The following is a 20,666-nucleotide window of genomic DNA, read 5'->3' on the forward strand; positions in this document are numbered from 1 at the left end:
GCCGAGGCTAACTTACTTTCTTGGGGCACGGTTTCGCTCGCTGGTTTTGCTTTGCCGCGGACCTAACGGTTAAAATCGGTCTCGGCACGGTGGCTCGCTCGGAACACAGAAACTAAACGGCACAACGCAGTCAAACACACCAGGCCGCTCGGTGGCCACTCTTTTTCGATTTTCCGTGCAACGTTTCGGGTTTAAAATTTAAAAACACTCTTCGACGGAGCATAAAACATTGGCACGGTAAAACGCGGACCACCGGGGCGAAAACGATCTGTGGAACACGCACTCCGAAACCGTGTTTTGTTGTCTTCTTCTTCTTGCGACAAAGGAAAACCGAGAAACGGGACCCGCGCGCGAAATGTCCGTCCGCCACAAAAGTACAAAAAACCCGATTCAACCTACGAAAATTCCGAACAGGGGACCCGCGCGCACAAAAGTACGAACTTTTTCTCCGTACTTTCTGGCCTTTGGAAGTCTGCGCGTTCCCGGTCTCTGCATTTCTCTTCCATCTCTCGTTTCTCGGCGCTCTCTCCACCCGAGCGGGACAGAGATAGCGAGAAGGATTTCGAAATTGAGCAAAGGATCACCGTGCGGGGCCGGTTTGTCATTTCTGGGTTCTTTGCCGATGGAAATGTAACGGGCGAGGGAAGTGGATTGACGGGATTTAAAGAACGTTCGTTAAAGAGCAAAGACTTATTTATTTCGTTTGCGATTTTACTGTCGTATTTGAACTTGCTGACCCGACATTAGAAGGTTGAAAAGTTCACGGACAACGATTTGTTCCCAGAAACTACGGCATCTGAAGAATAGCATCCAGCAACATATTTTCTTCGGTTTCCTTTTCCTGCATTTAATTTTGTGTGCCGATTTGTTCCGAGGATTGAACAACCTGACTAAAAAGTTTCATTGGCCGTAGAAACAATAAAAAAAGTACTTATTGTAATTGTTGTAATTGGAAGTTTGTAGTTAATAGAAGACCGTTTAGATTTGCTAGAGATTTCTCAAACTAAAGTTGCGCTGCTAACATCTAGTAAGCATCGTAACGGTAGAATGTTTTTAACATTTTCGATTCTTTTTGAACCAGTTTCAACGGATTTGTTTGGCGCGGCCATTGGAGCCACCCTGTGCCGGGTACACTGGTGCTGAATGTTTGTTCTCTCGCTGACATCTGAAGGTTCAAACGTGCGTGAAAAATCTTCGTCATTCTAAATATATCCCGCATTTATTGTTCAGAAGCTTTCCTTCCTCGGAAAATTGTAATAAAATTTCGTTTTTTTATGATCAGGTCGCATCGGGTCGGAACAGTTTCCAGTTGGTTTCGGTTGTAAAGCAACGTTTCTCGTTACCGGCAACGCGGAAAACAACGCCGAACGCCGAGCTGGAGTACTGCAGCGGCCAGTATAACCACGCAGTGACAACTCACGCAATTTCCAGTTTTTCTCTGCCCCAATCATCATTATCATCACCGTCCCAGCTTTTCACACCATTTTTTTGCCTTACACGGCACAAGTATTCGTCATTGGTGGTTCGTCGTGGTCGTGGTCGATTTTCCCATCCGTTTTTCCTTTCGCGTGACAAACGGCGTGGAGTGTAACCGGATTCGCTGCGTGCATTCGGACAAGGGCCAGTGAAGAATTGGGCAAACCCCAGCGCAGACACTTGTCCCCCCATCGGCGTAGTTTGTGGTGCCAAGAACTCTATACGCATCTGTGAAGGGGCCCGGCCTGTTCGCCCGTGAACGCGCACCGTCACCATGGATGAGGAATATGACGCGATTGTGCTGGGCACCGGCCTGAAGGAGTGCATCCTGAGCGGTATGCTGTCCGTGTCGGGCAAAAAGGTGCTGCACATCGATCGGAACAAGTACTACGGTGGGGAATCCGCCTCGATTACGCCCCTCGAGGACCTGTTCTCGCGCTTCGCCGTCGAGTTGCCGGGAGACAAATATGGCCGCGGGCGGGACTGGAACGTGGATCTGATCCCCAAGTTCCTGATGGCCAACGGGCTGCTGGTGAAGCTGCTGATACACACGGGTGTGACCCGCTACCTGGAGTTCAAGTCGGTCGAGGGCAGCTACGTATACAAAGGGGGCAAAATCTCCAAAGTGCCCGTCGACCAGAAGGAGGCACTGGCCTCGGATCTGATGGGTACGTAATCTATTTGGTGATGGTTCCGCGATGATGGGTGGGAGGGCCTCCACGATGCTCCCCCGCCCCGGGCCGTGGCTTGTTCGAGAGGAATCCAGGAAATTTCGGCACTTTCCAACCTCTCCATTTCGACTCGGATTCAACTCACCAATTCTCACTGCGCGAATCTCACTCGCTGACGCACTCTCTCACCATCGGCCGGCCTCTCTCGCTTGTTCGGTTGCTCTCTTTCCTTCGTTCGGTGGATACAGTCAGCTGCGGGCCGAACCGCATATTGCTCTCCCTCTCTGACTGTCTGTTTTACTGTTTTGCAAACGGTGTTGGGCAAATTTCTCGAGCTCTCCCTCTCGTTCTCTCGCTGTCTCGCTTTGGCATTTTTTATTGGTTCATTTTTCCAATTGCACAGTAACGAGGAAAAAGAAACAGGCGCAACATGAAAACACGTAATGGAGTTTGGCGGCTGGCGTGTGTGGCGAAAAGGAAAAAGAAAACTACTCAACGGAAAGGGGGAAAATCAGAAAGAGGGAAAGAACGGAAGGAAAATGACACGTCGCGCTGCCCCCGATGCGGTTTGAAGTTTTCCCAATACAATCCGCTTCCGATGACGCGGAGGCGCATAGCCTCAACCCCACCGCGTAGGATGGCCCATCAGCATACCATGATTGCTGAAGCAAAGGTTGAGCCCATCGCGATCGAAGTCATCTCAGCATGCGACGGTGGTCTTTTTTCGAAGCACGACGCAATGGTCGAATGAAAAGCGAGTATCGTAAAATTGACAAACCGCGCTTCGGTCTGACCGCTACGGTGTGTGACGAGACCACCCCCTTAGACGGCCCACAGCGCGCGTGGTCAATCGAAATGTACGTGGTGCCCCCAACAGAAAGAAGAGGCAGAAGACGCATGAGTCAAATGTGAAATCAGTTTCTTTTCCGCTTTGGGCCGCTTTGCTCCACCCCCGACGGGTGGCGACAAAATGCAGCGTAACCGTAACGTTGACATGGACATTGAGCCCAGGTTTACAAACTGAACCGCCAAACCGTGTCTTGCAATACTTGAAAGGCTTAAGCCGTATTTTGATGAGAGGCATTAGAATGGTGCACATTGGGCACAACGTTGACGCCTTTTGTTTTTGCGGCCGTAATTTTCACAGAACTTCCGTGCACTTCGTTAAGCGAATAAAGCGAATTTCGTTCTCCGTTCGACGTGGTAATATTTGTGTGATCCCCCGTTTCCCTTTTCAGGAATGTTCGAGAAACGTCGCTTCCGCAACTTCCTGATCTACGTGCAGGACTTTGTTGCGGAAGATCCGAAAACGTGGAAGGACTTCGATCCGTCCACCAAGGACATGCAGGCGCTGTACGAAAAATTCGGGCTGGAGAAGAGTACCCAAGATTTCACCGGCCACGCGTTGGCCCTGTACCGAGATGACGACTATCTGGCCGAGCCGGCCATCAAAACGATCAATCGCATCAAGCTGTACTCGGACTCGCTGGCACGCTACGGTAAGTCGCCGTATCTGTATCCGATGTACGGCCTGGGTGAGCTGCCGCAGGGTTTCGCACGTCTGTCCGCCATCTACGGTGGCACGTACATGCTGGACAAGCCGATCGACGAGATCGTCTACGACGCGAACGGAAAAGTGGTGGGCGTTCGTTCCGGTGAAGAGGTTGCCAAATGCAAACAGGTCTACTGTGACCCAACCTACGTTCCCGAAAAGGTACGATATTCACTGCCCAATGGCACCGAAGATGATCGCGCTTAATGTTTTTTCCACACACGCAGGTACGCATCAGCGGAAAAGTTATTCGTTGCATCTGTCTGCTGGACCATCCGATTCCGAACACGAAGGATGCGCTCTCCACGCAGATCATCATTCCACAGAAGCAGGTCGATCGCAAGTCGGACATTTACGTGTCGTTGATCAGCTCGACGCACCAAGTGTCGGCCAAGGGATGGTTCATCGGCATGGTGTCGACCACCGTCGAAACCGCCAACCCCGAGGCCGAGATCAAGCCCGGGCTCGATCTGCTCGGTCCGATCGCACAAAAGTTCATCTGCGTTTCGGACTACTACGAGCCGACCGACGAAGGGCTGCAGTCGCAGGTGTTCATATCGCAATCGTACGACGCCACCACCCACTTCGAGACGACCTGCCTGGACGTGCTGGACATCTTCAAGCGCGGCACCGGCGAAGACTTTGACTTTTCCAAAATCAAGCAGGAATTGGGCGACGAGGAGCAGTAAATTTTGCAGCATTACGCGCTGGCAGCGCAGTGAAACGGAGGGGCGGTGGGGGGAGACTGGACGAGGTGCAAGGTTGCCACTACTCCGCTGGACATTTCGTCCCCAGTCCGAGTGCTTCGATCGGGATATGGCGTGGGAGCAGAAGCTGTGTATCGATGGACAGACCAACATCGGCCATCACCCGTTTATCAATCATATGATTCCACTAGGGGTTATTTTTTATATAAATTTTCTTCGTTCAATTATGCTTCGAACCATCAATTAGCATTATCTGGCCAATGCACGTGTGGGTGTGTGTGTGTGTATGTGGCGAGCAAAGGAATATCGAGAGAGGCGCTTCCTTTTCTTTTATCCGTTTTCCTCCACGGACAATTATGTCAACGTGAGGGGCGTTTCTTCGGCGGCCTGCCGCGCTTCGGTGTCACCGGGAGGTAGATGAAGACGGACAGTGGTCTGGGCATTGGTCTGGCATCGCGAATCAACTATTCTAGTAAACCCGATCGTCGGCGGTATGCAACATACGCTACTATACATTATCTCTAATGAATGAAACATGAAAGCTAATCAATTACAAATCAAACCTACAAAACAAAAAACCCAACCACTGGACTTCTATTGCATATGCATTTGTCTGGAGCGTTGTGGCAGTGCGACCGAAGGGAAAGCTCAGAAAGGAAAGAAATATTGTAGGGCAACGAACACATCGAATAACGAATTCGCAAGAAGAACCTCACGCTTGATACCAGTGTTCTCCTCCACTGATGGCTCATTTTATGATAGACGGTTCCTTCCGATCGTTATAGGAGGGCAACACTTTCCCTTCCCACATCCATTTCTATTGCTTTAGACTGCTATTTGTTGGCCGGTTCCGATTTCCATTGCGTTACATTCAAACAGCTTCGAAAGACAGCGAAAGCGCGGGAAAGTGAGTGGGAGGGATTGCAAAACATAACCTGTTTAGACGCTCCATGGCAGCGATAAGAGACACTAAATGTTGATATGAATACCGCAAAAACAAGAAAAATAAAATTTAGATCTATCAAATGTATATTGCAGTTGTGAAGAAGAACGATCGGGAACGATCGTGCAGCATACGGCGATTACTGGGTGGATTGGTTCAGCAAAAGCGTTACTGGATCGCCGCCTGCAAGAACGGAGAATGCGCTCCTTATCGGTGGCATAGGCAGAAACAATTGATGTTGCTAGAGATGCCAGCAAATCGGCGAGTGCTTCCCGAGCCACTAAATCAATGCAAGCTTTTGTAGAAAAGTATTATCGAATGTTTAAGCGATTTGTATATCTTCTGTTTTGGACCGTGTTTGGATGACGGAGGCTGTTTTGAACCCTGTTTTCGTTTCCCCACAATATTGAGAAAGGCACGTTTATCATCAAGTAGATAACGGTATCAGTAAGCAGATGGAGCAAAAAAAAGCCAGCTGGTATCTCTGAAAGAAACAACCCCCGAGCTGGATTCGTATAGTCAAATCGAAAGCATTCCACCGCTAAACTTTACTCGCAACTTCACTGATGTGTGCTTATGAAATTCCTTACCAATAGAAGCCATTTGATAGTATATCGCGATCGAAATGTTAAGCGAACATATTTCTCCCGTTTTTTGTATTTTTTACATTTATTATTGCACACACACCCGAATAAATAATCATAAACCACACTGAACCGTACAATAAAGGATATTTTCTGCGTTGCAAGAATTACCGATATCCAATGCTGAAAATGGGAACGGAATTGGTTGGTTGCCACATAAGTTCTATGTTTCAAGAACAATTAATTAATTTTAATTAGATTGAAAAATTGATTGTTTTATTTTAATTTAATGTTGAAAATATTATTTGCAATGTTCGGACGCAAAATTCCGACGACGTTCGTTCCGTTCCGTTGCGGTTTAATGAAAACAACTCGAGTTTGTTTCAGAGAAGAGTGTGTAGCAGGGTAACAAAACCAGGAGGAGGTAGCTCCGAGTTGCGCGAAAAGAGCCCCTTGTGTACATCCCGCCGCTGTGGAGCAAAACAAAAACCAAATGCTGTCAAAACCAAAATGTTGAAATGTTAAAATGTTAGATGCATCCGTTTTCTCCAAATTCAGCCAACGAAACGCCGTAAAGTTTTACGATTCGTACCAAAACTGGTCGCTGGTAACATACGGAGAGCTATGGCGTGTGGTACAGAATATAGCAAGGATGTTGGAAGAGCAACATATCGAAGGAAAACTAATCGGCGTGAAGTTGCCTCAGTGTCCGGCGTTGATTGCCGTTCTTGCGGGGTAAGGATTAAGAGAATCAGGTTGTTCATAGACAGTAATCAACAAAAATAAAAATGTCGCCATTTTGCAGCGTAATCAAATCCCGCAACAGCTTTTGTTGCATCGACCCGCGGAGGCGCGAAATTCAGGAAGATGATTGCAAGGAGTTTACTGCAGTGTTTTTTCCTACCGGTGAATGGTTTCAAAGTGGCCAAGGCTTTCAATTACTGCTAAGTATGCGGATCACCGGGATGAGAATCTCGTTGGCAGTTGCATCGTTCCCCGTTTCCAGCAGTCCCGCGCTGGGGTTTTGTGTACGAACGTCCGGAACGACGGGACTACCGAAAACGATATTCGTACCAGGCCAATGTATTGCGCCAAACGTAACAGCGTTGATTGAACGGTTTGGCGTAAACGAAGAGGATGTTATCTTTGGTTGTTCACCACCGACGTTCGATCCGTTCGTCGTAGATGTACTTCTGGCACTGCACACCGGCGCTACGTTGCTGCTTGTAGCGGAAGAAATACGTCTCTCACCAACCCGTTTGCTGCCGGTACTCTTTCCGGCCGTAACGGTGATGCAAATGACCCCCTCAATGTTTCTGCGATGGAACCATCGAGCTGTGACCGAAACGATCCTTGCGCCACAGAGCACACTAAGGTACGTTGGAAACAGGCGATCGAGACTGCTGCTGATGACTAACCTGGTTTTTCGTTGTTAAAACAGAGTACTCGTTCTTGGTGGAGAACCATTCCCAGCGCTAGTGATTCCTGCTGGGTGCCGTACGAAGGTGTTCAATATCTACGGCATCACGGAGGTATCGTGCTGGAGCACAATCGAACAGGTTGCCAGGCACACCACCGACCAGGTGTCGCTTGGTGCTCCACTCGATGCGTCAATCGAACTGCAAGTGCGTAGCATCGATAACGGCCAAGTTCTGACCCTAGAAAACACTCAGGAATCCGTCGTTGGTGAGCTCTACATTGGTAGCAGCACACGGAAGTGTATCCTGGTTGAAGAACAGCCGGACACTACCCATGGAGATGTCGTGTTACGTGCGACGGGCGATTTAGTGGAGCTAACGAAAGAAAGAAGACTCTTCTACCGTGGCCGGTGCTGCAGATTGATAAAACGGTTCGGTTGTCGTGTAAGTTTGGAAGAACTCGAACGCGTCCTAGCCTCACACGCTGCCGTAGAACAGTGTTTTGCTAAGGCTCACGGTGACGACACGCGGCTGCTGATGTTCTTCAAATCATCATCCGCCGATCCGCTGGTGGAGCAAAAACTGTGGACCTTTCTACGGTCGCACCTATCGCCGCAAAAGCTTCCCGATGAGCTGCTTCGTATCGAGCGATTTCCACTGTCCGTGCATGGAAAGGTGTGCCAGGAAGGATTGGCCAGACTGTATCTCGAATTGCAGCTCGACGAAAGTCACCCCGATCCGGTCGAATACTTTCGCACGCAACTTATCGCGATGGGCATCGGCTATGACACTCGACAACAACGGAATCTAAAGTCTTTCGTCGAGTGTGGCGGTTCATCGGTCGCGGCTCTACGATTGTATGGCTCAATGACAGCGAAATTTCCCGATCTGGAACTTCCGGAGATTCTCATCCGTCTGTTAGATACAAACGTATCGCTGGATGACGCGATTGCTTACGTCGATGCGCAAGTGACGAAAGGCAATGCTGCGAAAAGGAGGAGAATCTCAGTCACAGACTCTACGCTCCCGAGATTAGTGGATGGTGGCCTCCTTAAAACGGTCTGCAGATACGATCTCGGCAAGTGCATTGATTCGTGTCCAACCACAACATTTTGTCCGGACATCGGTCCCATCCTAAGCATCGGTAGCCACTCGGGTCTGCTGCTGACGATCGATGTTACCACAAACGACGTTCTGTCGCGCATCACCTTGCCCGATCGGATCGAGTGCTCCGTAAGCTTTCTGGAACCCCTTCTGGAGGGCCCGGGGCTTCACGCCGTGGTTGGATGTTATGACGGATTTTTGTACTGCTTCGCTCCACTAGAGGGAACGATCGTGTGGAAGTACGACGCCGGAGGAATGATTAAAAGCGCTCCTTTGGTTTTGTCAGCTTCGGGTGACATTGTGTTTGGTAGTTATGGGTCCGCTTGCAACCTGCATTGCCTAACGATGGTACGTAGCAGCTAGGGATAAGTTGATAAGTTCGGCTTAAGTGCATCTTTTTTTGTTAGGACGGCGTGGTTCGGTGGATGTTGCTGGTAGGTACCAAGCCAATATTGGCTCGCCCCGTGGCGTTGGGTAGTCGAGCAAGCAAGAAATGTGTTCTTGTGGCTACATTAGACGGGACGATGGCGGCCGTAGAGCTTGCCACGGGAAGTCTCGTATGGAGCAGAACGAATGCCAACAATGTGCCCGTGTTTGGTTCTCCCATTTACTTAACGGATCACGACAGAATTGTCGCATGCTCGGTCGACGGTGAGCTCGGCGTTTATGAGACCACCGGTGGTAAAATGGTAAGTGGTATTGTTCAATCATTAGTTGGAAGGCGATTGAAGGCCGTTTTCCGATACTACTTTACCTTCCAGATAGCATCCCACAAACTGCCTGGAAATGTGTTTTCATCAATCGCGTCTCTGAAACAGGCGGATGCAACAATTGATCTCTTCGTCGGATGTTACGATAAGCACGTGCATTGCGTAGCATTGGATGGTGACAAAATCGTGCCTAAATGGAAGTTGCCACTGCAGTCTCAAATCTACGCTACGCCACTGGTTCTGGACAACAAGCGGACATTAATAGTGTGCACGACCGCTGGCTACATTAACGTAATTGATTTGCGTGCCGACGCCGATGGTAAAACGGGCTGCAAAACGATAGCAACGCGGAAAATGGATGGTGAACTATTTGCCACATCCAATGCCTGTGGGAATGCATTGTTTGTTGGCTGTCGTGATAACTTTTTGTACAAAATACAAATAAATGGGATGAAATCAAATTAACCAAATCTAAAATGTTGCACTTCTGAATCCGTAATTGATCGATCAAAATCCGATCTGTCGATCTTCCGATTATCCGAAGAGGCTTCTTTGGTTTCTATGGCGCTGGCAGAAAACGGGCCGTGATATTGTTTAGAAAAGCCTGCCGCCGTTTGATTAGTATTAATGTTTATTATCGCGGGTTTTTCGTCTTTCTAATAGTTTAGTTTCGTTTTCGTTTTTTAACTATTCGTAATCGTAGAAGGTGCGCGCGCTAGACGTTGCAGTACGGTTGCGTTGAGAGCGACAAAAATAGTGAGTTCGGGGGACACATAACCCCGTACACGCGTACCGAACGAAAAACGTAAAACAAAGTGTGCATGCGACACGACACGCGTTAGTGTTGTTGGTTTAGGTTTTGGTGGCAGTCTTCTGAGAGAACCTGAATGCTATATAACTAAACTATCTAGGTCCGGCAGGAGCAAAAGTAATGTAAAGCGGCAAACAACAACGCGCAAATATGGGACGGAAAATATTTTCTTAGCGCCATGAACACAAACGACAATTAGCTAAACGATTTGAGTCGATGTAAAATTTAAAAAATAACGGCAGTAAATCGTTTCGAGTGTCACAGACAAGCTAGCGGGGGCGACAACGGCAAATCTGGTAGCGGAGGCAAGAAAGGTCGCTGCTCCGTTCAAGCCTTGGCTACTCAGAGGTCCTCGTGTGTGCCACCTATCGCAGCACGTCAACATGTGGCAGAGTACACAAAAAGGGTTTAATTTTCGTGTCTCTAGAGAAACAGACTGGGCAGTTAGAGAGTAGGATCATCAGAATGGAATCGTGTAACTCCGTGAAACGTGTTTGGTTGTAGCCATCGTATTACCCTTCGCGTTTACATTACTTCGCGCGACTGCTGCTGGTCTACGTGCGACTTTACATTTAATGCATTTAGAAGAAGTGATCCGAACGGGGATAACGTGTGAGGAGTAACAACACACAAATCCCATTTTGTGCTACCATTTGGGACATACTCTCTCCTAAACGCTCTCGCTCGCTCGCAAATCCTCCGCCGATCGTCGATCATTCGGTTCGATACATAATTATATCAAGAGCATACTTTAAAATATCAATAAATTACAGTTAAAACGTGAGCGCACCGAAGAAAAAGGAAACGTGCACGGCTCAAGGACGAGTAGAGACAAGTGGTCTGGGGTACCCTTGGAAACCACATTCAAATGTACACAACCACAATCACAAACATACCCTTACATCCTTACACACACCCACACGCACCCACGAGTGCTCTGGCGGTTCTCGTGAACCGAAACTGATTGTGATTTGCGTCGATGTTTTTGTTTTAATTTTGCCTTTCGCTAGTTGCCGCGCTCAATGTTCGTTGCCGTTTTAACCATCATATCAACATTAATAAATAGAGGACTAGTAACGACCGACGGAGGAGATGGTATGGTGAGCCCTGGAATACGAACGTTCAATGTGGCGGCAGCTGGCCGTGATCGGGCCAAAACGCCGGGTCCGTGCTGACCGATCGCATTCCATTAAAACTTTCCTTATTTGCTAGTAAGATTTCTGCGTGACCTAATCCTAACAAAGAATGTACCTAATACAAAAAAGGACACTGGTTTCGTGTTTCGCGAATTCGTTCGAAGGGTTTCTGGTTTCCTTTTGTTTTCGATCGGTTCGATCTTCGATCATTGCGAAATGTTCGATGCTCGCGATTTTGATCGCTTTCGTTCCGCTCTTTGAGCCCATCCCTAAAAAACGCCGCTTGCATTGCGGCCGCGGCCAGTGGGTGATTCTATTCTGAAGGACGGAGTGATTTTGGGTTGGTGTTGGTGATTTTTTTAAAGTTATTTACATTCCGATTGCTACCTTCCGCGAGTGCTGTTGCTGCAACTGTCTTCAATCTTTCCTTCCTTTCTATCGATCTTCTGCCTATCGTCTCTCTTTCTGACGCAGGTTTGGATTAATTGTCTCATTAAGGTGTTAGTAGTAAAGTTCATCTAACGTCGTGCTAGTCAATTGTTAAAAAACGATATTCTCGCTAGTCTCGCTGACGATATTCTCATACCTATGTTTCGTTTTTTGTCACATAAACCGAATGGTTTTACTTTTGTCAAGCCTTTTTATCGTTTTTGATTTGTCACAATACGATTCATTTAATGCTCCGCCGACATGGGCTTGGTCGGGTTTAGCTTCTTTCCTCTGTTTTGTCTAGCCCATGAAATCATGATGTGAGGGTTCCGATGGTTCGTGATGTGCGAACAGAGGGTTAGGGAACTCGGGGGGATGCGGTAATGGACCGGTGATGGTTGGTCGTCGTCGGTAGGCCATCAGCCAGCACGAGACGGCTACCGCTACCGCAACCAGTGCCAGTAGCGCCGTGATAACGAGCGCCAGTATGAGACCGATCATCGAAACACAAATGTCCTCCACGCGCTGAGCGGCCGGGGTGACTGCAAGACATAGTGTGCGGTTACGATTGGAGCTTCCATTTACAAGCGCAGCCGGAAGGCTTCCTTTGATACTTACTGTTGTTTGAATCGTACGATCGTTCTTCCCGCTTCTCCAGCGTCAGGATGGCGTTCGATTGGATTGTAATCTCCTCACGCAGCGTTCCCTCGATGCCGAGCCCGTCGTCGGTGGCCAGGGCGGTATCGTCCGAGGCGCGCCTGGTCCGGTTGTAGACGAGCTCGATCGTGCGATCGTACGCCACCTCGCCGGCGATCGCGCGACGACGTCGCCGCTTACCGTACGCGTTGGCTCCGTGACAGTTGACCGGTTGGCACTTGCCGAAGCACACGCGGATGTTGCACTGGAAGCGGATGTTGTCGCTCGACGGGAACTTGAACGCGTTGAAACTTGCCAGCAGGCTGTTCGTCTCGGCATTGTACTCCCAGTCGCCGAAGATCGACGGATCTGTCGCACAACCGTCCTCGTCCGTTACGATGTACTCGTTCTCGACACTCTCCTCCATCGTCTTGGCCACACAGCTCCGTGCGAATCCTCCGTAGATGGCTGTAGACAGGAAAACCAAATGAGTACACCATGTGCTCGCTCTCTAGCGCACGCTTACTGGCACTTACTTGCTGGTTGCACCTCAACCTGCAGCCGCAGATTGTCACCGATTTCGGCCGAATTGATCTCCTCGCCGTTGAAGGCCACAATTCGCATGGCGCAGGTCGGCGGCGGACCGGTGTTAGCGATCGTACCGGCTGTCGTCAGCATCTGGACGTTGAAGCCGAGCGTCACGTTCTGTTCGCCCGTCTGGTAGACGCACTTGATGTGGTACGCTTGCGCCTTGTACGTGACCAGCTTGGGGTGCTTCTGGATGACGAGCACGAAGCTTGCGATTCCATTGACGTGGATGAGGCCGCAGCTGCCGAAGTGCACCTTAAAGATCTGCGTTCGGGCGGACGATGTGTCTCCGGCCAGGTTGACCACACGGCGACATTCTTCGTCCTTGCTGTGGCCCTTCACGTACAGCACACCGTTGAAGGTGGACTCGGCCAAATCGATCACCACCTGCACACCGTCGGCCTGACACGTCACAACCATCTCCGGTTGCGGGAAGTCCGTCCTGAACTTGGTCGTTTCGTCTGCGAAGAGAGTGTTTGTCACACATTAGCCACTGCCACTATCAGGGGGCCTTTGCCGCAATACTTACTGCAATGTTCCTCCGGGTTTCCGGTGTATCCCGTGATGCACTGACATACCGCCTGGTGGTTGGTGGCGTTGCAGAGCGCATTCTTTCCACACACTTTGCGCGTACACGGATCATCGCAGGTCTTCTCCGGGCTACAGTACCGCCAGTCGGAACAGTGATCGTCGTGTTCACATTCGGGCTTTTCGCTGCGAACGCACTCGCCCCGGGCTGTCAGCCGATATCCGTACTCGATCGGACAGATGCAGCGTCCCCGCTCGTCGATGATGAGTCCACGCTCGAGCGCACAAACACACCGGCCCGTTTCGTCAATCTTCAGACCGTCTTCTTCGCGGCACGGTTGGCAATCATCGTAGGTGGATAGTCCGAATCCGGCAGGACATACGCACTCACCGTTGGCGTTGAGGACGAAGCCTCGTTCTGTGGGGCAGGGGGCCACTGGAAGAGGAGTGATAAAAGCAAATGATTACTCGTGACTCTCAGGTGAATTCACGCCCCCGGGGACGGACTTACTTTTGTCGCACTGTATCGCGGCGTTGCCCTGGTATCCTCGTAGGCACTCGCAGATCATCGTGCGAACCGGCAGGGTGTCAAGTACCTTGCACAGGGAGTTCACGCCGCATGGTTCGGTCACGTTGCATGGGTTCACGCACTCGCCTTGAATGCATGCCGTCTGAGATGGACACTCGCCATCGGTCATGCAGCGATCGTCCCGCAGCACACAGCCCTGCAGTGGATCGTTCTCGAACGGTGGTGGACAGGCACACTCGGGACGGTGCTGGTACACTTGGCACTGTTCGTTCTGCGCACAGACCGCCTGCGCCTCGCACGGGTTCTCGCAACGTCCGTTCAAGCATGCCTTGTCCAGAGGGCAGTCCGTATCGCGCCGGCAGCCGATCAGCTTGCAGACCGCTCGCGGGTTACCCTCGTAGCCGGGCAGACATTCGCACACGGCCCGATGGTTGACGGCGATACATTCGGCCTGCGAGCCACACGTTTCCAGCGAGCACGCCGGAACGCACTGTCGGTTGTGGCAGGCGTGCTGTCCAGAGCACTCGTCGTCCGCGCGACACTCGATCCGTACGCACTGCGTCTCCGGGTCACCATCGTAGCCCTGCTCACACGAGCAGACTGGCTTGTGGTCCTTTACACGACACTGCGCGTTCGGGCCACAGTTGCACGGGTTGCGGCAGATGCTGTTGATGCACGCCGTATCGCTCGAGCAGTCCGTGTCGGAGATGCAGCCCGCCTTCACGACCGGTTTGCAGGTGCCGCTACCGCTGCTCACGTACCCTTCCGGGCAGGTGCAAAGCATGGTGCGGACGGGCGACGACGGTACCACCTCACACTTGGCCGGTTGATTGCACGGGGTTAGCGACGTGCACGGTTCCACGCACTTGTTGTCGATGCAGGCCAGATGCGACGGGCACTCGGTATCGTAGCGACACTCGGGGACAATCTCCGGACGACAGTCGACGTACGGGTTACCGACCAGGCCCACCGGGCACCGGCACACAACGAGATGGTTCTGGGCCCGGCATTCAGCCCTCGCGGAGCAAGCGTTTTCGTAGATGCACGGGTTGACGCACTGGCCGTTGCGGCACTGCCTATCGTCCGGGCAGTCGTTGTTGCTGCGGCACTCTACCACGTTGCACTGCACCAGCGGGTTACCTCGGTAACCGCTCAGACAGCGACACTCGGCTCGATTCGCACGTCCGAAGCACTCCGCTCCGATACCGCACGGATCGTTCTCCAGACACGGGTTGACGCAGTTACCGTTAACGCACGCCTTCGCCGATTCGCATTCCGAGTCGACACGGCACCCGATCGCTCGGCACGCTACGTTCGGATTGCCCTCGAAGCCGTCCTCGCAGGAGCACACGGCCCGGTGGTGCTTGATCACGCACGTCGCGTGGCTACCGCAGGCGCACGGATCACGGCACAGTCGGTTGATGCACGCCTCCTGCTCCGAACACTCGGAGTCGCTGGTGCAAGCTCCGACCGGTGTTTGCTGCTCCACCCGGCGACACTCGCCCTGGCCGTCCGGCACGTGCAGTGGCGGGCATTCGCAAACCATCGTCCGCACCGGCACCGTATCCTGCACGGTGCAGAGTGCGGTCGGGGCACACGGTTTTAGTTCCTGGCAGGGGTTCAAACACTTGCCACCGATGCACGCCATCCGGCTCGGGCAGTCCCCGTCCAGCCGACACTCATCCGCTTCGACGGCTCGTGGACGGCAGAACGAGTACGGGTTGCCTTCGGGCAGGTGCTCGGGACACTTGCACTGCGCCTGGTGGTTCACGGTGAAGCACTGCGCATTCTGGGCGCACGGCGAGTCAGTCGCGCACGGATCGACGCACTGTTCGCGGCGGCACGCCAGGCTCTTCGCACACTCGCCATCGTAGTGACACTCGACGCGACGGCACCGTTCGAATGGGTTCCCTTCCAGCCCCGGCAGACACCGGCAAGCGGCTCGATGCCGATCGCCGTAGCATTCCGCGTTTAACGCGCACGGATCCTGCTGCAGGCACGGGTCGACACACGCTCCGTTCGTGCACTGTCGTTCGTTCGGGCAGTTTGCGTCGCTCTCGCATTCCAGCTTAAAGCAACCGGTCTGCGCGTGGCCCGAGTAGCCCGGCCGGCAGCTGCAGACCGGATAGTGGTCCTTCACGAAGCAGTCCGCGTTCGGGCCACAATTGCACGGGTTGGCACACAGCTCGTTGACACACGTTTCGCTGCGCGTACAGTCCGAGTTCGTGCGGCATCGAGGCAGATCTCCGGCGGCTAGGAAGAGAGAGAGCTTTTAGTACATGTGCCCGCCAAACGGTATTTTGATTGTGTCTCTTTTTCGCAATACTTACGTGGTACACAATTTCCATTGGCGTCCATCGTAAACGCGTTCGGGCAGCTGCAGAGGGCCTTGTGGCGATCGACACGGCACAGTGCCCCTCGACCGCACGCATCTCCGGCGCACGGATTCACGCAGTGATCGTTGACACACGACCGATCGACCGTACAATCGTCATCCACCGTGCACTCCTTCGCCGGCACGACCCGTGGCTCCGGCTGGCACTCGATGTGGGCATTACCGACATATCCGGGTGCGCAGCTACACTGCGCCCGGTGGGCGCCGGATGTGCACTGGGCGTTCACACCGCACCGATCCACCTTGCACGCCGTCACACACTGTCCGCGCAGACAGCGGTCCGTGTCGGGACACTCACCATCGCTGCGACACTCTTCCGCGACGATCGGCCGGCAGCTACCGGATCGCTCCAGCAGCATGTCCGTCTGGCAGGCGCAGATAATGGTACGCAGGGGCAACGTGTCGATCACGCTGCACGTCTGATGCTGCCCGGTGCAGGGCGTTAGCTCCGTGCACGGATTCACGCACCGGTTGCGGATACAGGCTTGCTGCGAGCGACACTCGCTGTCCATGCGGCACTCGGGCTGCGGTGGCTCGGGATCGCGTACGCACTCCACGTACGGGTTACCTCGCATGCCCTGCGAACACTCACAGCTGGCCTGGTGGTTACGGGCCACACAGTGAGCGGTGCGGGCGCACGATTCTTCATCGCAAACTGGCCGGCAGACGCGGTTCAACCGATCGCACGCCTCCTGCTCGCCGCAGTCCTCGTTGTACTGACACATGCCCGTCACGCACGACACGAACGGGTTGCCTTGCGTGCCCGGCGGACAGATGCACACCGCACGGTGGCTCTGCGCCACACAGGTCGCATCCTGGCCACACTGGGCGCCACCGTACGCACACGGATCGATGCACTTGTCGTTGATGCACGCCTTATCGAAGGGACAGTCCGTGTCGTGAGTACACTCGGCTGTAAGATATGAAAGGTGAAAGAGGAAATGAAACGTTAGGAGTGCGTCTCCTCGCCATCTACTTACGTTTGTAGCACTGAGTTTTCGGGTCACCGCCCCAGCCGACGGGACAGGTGCAGTGAGGGCGGTGGTAGACCGCGCGACACTCGGCATTGCCGCGGCACGGGTTACTGCCGGCGCACGGATCCTGGCACCGCTCGTTGACGCACGCCATGCTCGACGCGCAGTCGGCATCGACGGTGCACTCGGGCGACACCACCGGAGGTTTGTAGCAGTTCTGGAACGGATCGCCGACCGTGCCGAGAGGACACGAGCAGATGGCCTTGTGGCTTTGGGCTAAGCACTCCGCGGTTCGGGCGCACGGGTTGTACGCGCTGCACACGTCCACGCAGGCACCGGATCGGCACGACTCGCTGGGGGCACATTCGACGTCACTGTAGCATCCCGGCGTGTCCTTGGGCGCTGCAACGATCGAGTAACGTACAATTAGTAACCGAGACCGGAACGATTACTGCGGGGACGATGCCGACACTAAGGATGGTTATTTATACACATTGTGCGAAGCGAAAAGAGGATAAAAAGAGACGAGCGGGAGCATCAGAAGAATGGATAGAGCTGAAGCTTGGTATCTGGCTGAAAAGGGTGGAAAAGAAGGATTAGCGTTCGCCGCACGCCGGGCCGTTCAGGCCATCCGGGTGGGCTCTACTACCACGACTACTACTACTACTACTAAGCGCGGGAACAGAGCGTGAAGCATGGAGGTGTTGGTACCTCTTCGGGTGCCAACTGCCCACTTACCCGGCAAGCACTGCTTTTCGGCATCGCCCACGTAGCCTTCCTCGCACACGCAGTACATGGTGCGCAGCGGTAGCGTGTCCTGGACCGTGCAGGTTGCGTGCTCGGCACACGGTTTCGTTTCCGCGCACGGATTCTTGCACACGCCACCGAAGCACGCCAGCTTGCTGGAACACTCCGCGTCCATCGTGCATTGGGGCGGGTCTCGTACGGGAACTAGATCGGGGGGAAATGTGCATTAATAGAGTGCTCTGTCGTGTACTGCGCGCTCCGTACTTACTTTTCTCGCACGAAAACAGTGGATCTCCGGTGTAGCCCGGTGGACAGCGGCAGTTGGCCTGATGGTTGTCCACCCGACACTGGGCGTTCGGGGCACAGTTGCACGGATCCCGGCACTGCTCGTTCTGGCACGACTGATGATACGGGCACTCGTCGTTGCTGGTGCACTCCGGTCGGGTGCAGCCCACGAGGGGGTTGCCTCGGTAGCCGTCAGTGCAGTGACACCGGGCGTTGTGGTTGTAGTCCGACTTGCAGTACGCATTCTGGCCGCACTGCGTGTGCCGGCACGGGTCGATGCAGTCACGGTTGACGCACGCCTCCGTGGCCGGACAGTCGCTATCGCTGCGACATCCGATCTCGTAACACGCCAGCTGCGCGTTGCCGGTGTAGCCCTCGCGGCACGCACAAATAGCCCGGTGGAACTGCACCCGGCACTCGGCGTTCTGGGTGCAGAGGCCGGTACCGACGGTGCACGGATTCAGGCACTGGCCGTTGATGCAAGCCTTGTCGTTCGTGCACTGGCCGTCGCCGCTGCACTCCGGTCGCGGGGCCACCGGTGGCGGTTCGTCCCTCTGTACCGTACATTGCACGAACGGAGAACCGACGTGGCGGGCCGGACAGGAGCAGACCGGTGCGTGGTTTATGACGCTACACAGCGCGTTTACGCCGCAAGCACCGACGCACGGGTCCTGGCACTTCTGGTTGTAGCAGGCCCGGGCCGGTGAGCAGTCCTCGTTCACGATGCACTCCGGATACTGGCATTCGGCCCGATCGCCCACCACCCGGCAGACACCGTTCGTGCGACACGGCGATGGACTGCACGGATCCTTCGGTGGGGCCACCTTGCACTCGACGAACGGATCGCCGATCATGTTGGACGGGCACGAGCACACCGGGCTGTTGTTGATCGCGTGACACTCGGCCCGATAGCCGCACACGCCCGGGCACGGGTCGACGCACTTCTTGTTCACGCACGTCCTGTCCCGCGGACAGTCGCTGCTGATCACGCACTCTGGGTAGCAGCCCCGGCCGAACGGGCTGCCGCGGAACTCGGGCAGACACTCGCACACGGCATTTCGGTTCGCCACGCGACACACCGTGTTCTGTCCGCACGGCGATGGGTAGCATGGATCGGACGGAGCCGGTGGAACTGTAAGTGAGGGGTAGTTTCGCTCGTTAGTCACACACTTGTGGCGCAGTTCGGTTCGGAAACTCACCTTCCTCGCGCAGACACTGCTCGAACGCGTTACCCTTCATGCCGTCTGGACAGGAGCAAACGGGGGTATGGTTCACGACGCTGCACTCCGCATTTCGGCCACACACTCCCGGGCACGGGTCCTTGCAGCGGTTGTTGATGCAGGCCAGCGACTTCTGGCAGTCTCCGTTGCTCACGCACTCCGGCCGGCAGGACTCGTACGCGTTGCCGAAGTAGTTCTCGATGCACTCGCAGACGGAGCTTTCGCCGCTGGTCAGGCGGCACCGGGCGTTCGTGCCGCACGGTGACGGGTAGCACGGATCTTTCGGTTCCGGACGCTGGGGAGGAGGAGTTACTGCAAGAGAGGAAAATGATACGCCATACAAGCATTACACATCCGTTTCATTAGATGACGATTCTCGGGCTCCTTTGGCTCCCGAGACCCCGAGTCTGGTTTCGACGAATCTCACGCAAAGTATGCAAAGGTATGCTGCTAAACACTCACTTCTTACGGTACAAACACGGAACGGATCGCCCTCGTAGCCATCCGGGCAAATACAGTTTGCAACGTGCAATGCCACGCGGCAAGTGGCATCGATGCCGCATGCATTTTGGCAGGGATCGACGCACTTTCGCCGGGAGCATGCCAGGACGCGCGAGCAATCGGAATTGATCGTACACTCGGGCCGACAGTTCGGGGGCGCACCGAGCATTTCCGGCTGGCAGCTACAGGACGGGACACCGTTGGCATCGGCGCACACAGCATTCGGTCCGCAGGGCGAAGGCTGACAAGGATCGGCCGGTATGGTTTGGGTTGGTGTTTTCTCAACTGTAATTGATCGACGGAGACTTGGTTACGGGACCGCACTGTCGAGGAGATTCCTCCAGACTAGACTCAAGATCATTACCGATTTCGTAGCACCGAACAAACGGATCACCCGTCAGTCGGGACGGGCAGCTGCAGATGGGGTTATGGTTCACGACCGTGCAGCGGGCCGAAAACCCACAACTACCCGGGCAAGGATCGGCGCACTTGAAGTTGATGCAAGCTTGCATCAGCGAGCACTCCGAATTTCCGGTGCACTCCGGGCGGCACACCGGTGGACTGCCTATGTATCCAGCCAAGCAGGAACACACAGCCTGTCCGTTGATTTCACGACATTGACTGTTCGGTCCACATGGCGAAGGATTGCACGGGTTCGTAACGACCGGCGATTGCTGTGGTCGGCACTGTACAAATGCATTTCCAGCCATTCCATCAGGACA

The 20,666-nt window shown here is 53.7% G+C and overlaps 3 protein-coding genes across 3 annotated transcripts in view; 2 read left to right on the forward strand and 1 right to left on the reverse strand.

Annotated features, from left to right (window-relative positions):
- The first annotated feature begins 1,451 nt into the window (after positions 1-1,451).
- On the forward strand, positions 1,452-4,526 carry LOC131211331 (rab GDP dissociation inhibitor alpha). Its single transcript, XM_058204755.1, has 3 exons — positions 1,452-2,144; positions 3,386-3,861; positions 3,927-4,526. Exons 1-3 carry the CDS (start codon positions 1,751-1,753, stop codon positions 4,386-4,388), a joined length of 1,332 nt encoding a protein of 443 aa, XP_058060738.1. The 5' UTR covers positions 1,452-1,750; the 3' UTR covers positions 4,389-4,526.
- Positions 4,527-4,652: 126 nt separating this feature from the next.
- Positions 4,653-11,597, forward strand: LOC131207890 (beta-alanine-activating enzyme). The gene is made up of 7 exons (XM_058200522.1): positions 4,653-6,668; positions 6,940-7,308; positions 7,375-8,316; positions 8,419-8,803; positions 8,863-9,144; positions 9,217-9,526; positions 11,587-11,597. The coding sequence occupies exons 1-7, from the start codon at positions 6,460-6,462 to the stop codon at positions 11,595-11,597; spliced, it is 2,508 nt and encodes an 835-aa protein (XP_058056505.1). The 5' UTR covers positions 4,653-6,459.
- Positions 9,800-20,666, reverse strand: part of LOC131207891 (uncharacterized) — an 86,108-nt gene continuing 75,241 nt past the window's right edge. Inside the window, exons 38-49 of the mRNA XM_058200523.1 lie at positions 20,309-20,662; positions 19,906-20,229; positions 19,423-19,755; positions 18,207-19,355; positions 17,930-18,142; positions 17,198-17,593; positions 16,153-17,130; positions 13,805-16,075; positions 13,295-13,729; positions 12,714-13,226; positions 12,160-12,645; positions 9,800-12,083 (exon numbers count right to left, since the gene is read on the reverse strand). Coding sequence (XP_058056506.1) covers positions 11,842-12,083; positions 12,160-12,645; positions 12,714-13,226; positions 13,295-13,729; positions 13,805-16,075; positions 16,153-17,130; positions 17,198-17,593; positions 17,930-18,142; positions 18,207-19,355; positions 19,423-19,755; positions 19,906-20,229; positions 20,309-20,662 — 7,694 coding nt within the window. The 3' untranslated portion in view covers positions 9,800-11,841. The remainder of the gene's footprint in view (positions 12,084-12,159; positions 12,646-12,713; positions 13,227-13,294; positions 13,730-13,804; positions 16,076-16,152; positions 17,131-17,197; positions 17,594-17,929; positions 18,143-18,206; positions 19,356-19,422; positions 19,756-19,905; positions 20,230-20,308; positions 20,663-20,666) is intronic.

This window comes from Anopheles bellator, chromosome 2 (genome assembly GCF_943735745.2).
Source record: "Anopheles bellator chromosome 2, idAnoBellAS_SP24_06.2, whole genome shotgun sequence".
NCBI classification, from domain to species: Eukaryota; Metazoa; Arthropoda; class Insecta; order Diptera; family Culicidae; genus Anopheles; species Anopheles bellator.

Excerpts from the sequence above, each read along its gene's own strand:
- LOC131207890 (XM_058200522.1), top strand. The coding sequence starts at position 6,460 with ATGTTAGATGCATCCGTTTTCTCCAAATTCAGCCAACGAAACGCCGTA. Across the intron at positions 7,309-7,374 it reads GCGCCACAGAGCACACTAAG|AGTACTCGTTCTTGGTGGAG; the intron begins GTACGTTGGAAA and ends TTGTTAAAACAG. Across the intron at positions 9,145-9,216 it reads AGACCACCGGTGGTAAAATG|ATAGCATCCCACAAACTGCC; the intron begins GTAAGTGGTATT and ends TTTACCTTCCAG.
- LOC131211331 (XM_058204755.1), top strand. The coding sequence starts at position 1,751 with ATGGATGAGGAATATGACGCGATTGTGCTGGGCACCGGCCTGAAGGAG. Across the intron at positions 2,145-3,385 it reads ACTGGCCTCGGATCTGATGG|GAATGTTCGAGAAACGTCGC; the intron begins GTACGTAATCTA and ends TTCCCTTTTCAG. Across the intron at positions 3,862-3,926 it reads CAACCTACGTTCCCGAAAAG|GTACGCATCAGCGGAAAAGT; the intron begins GTACGATATTCA and ends CCACACACGCAG.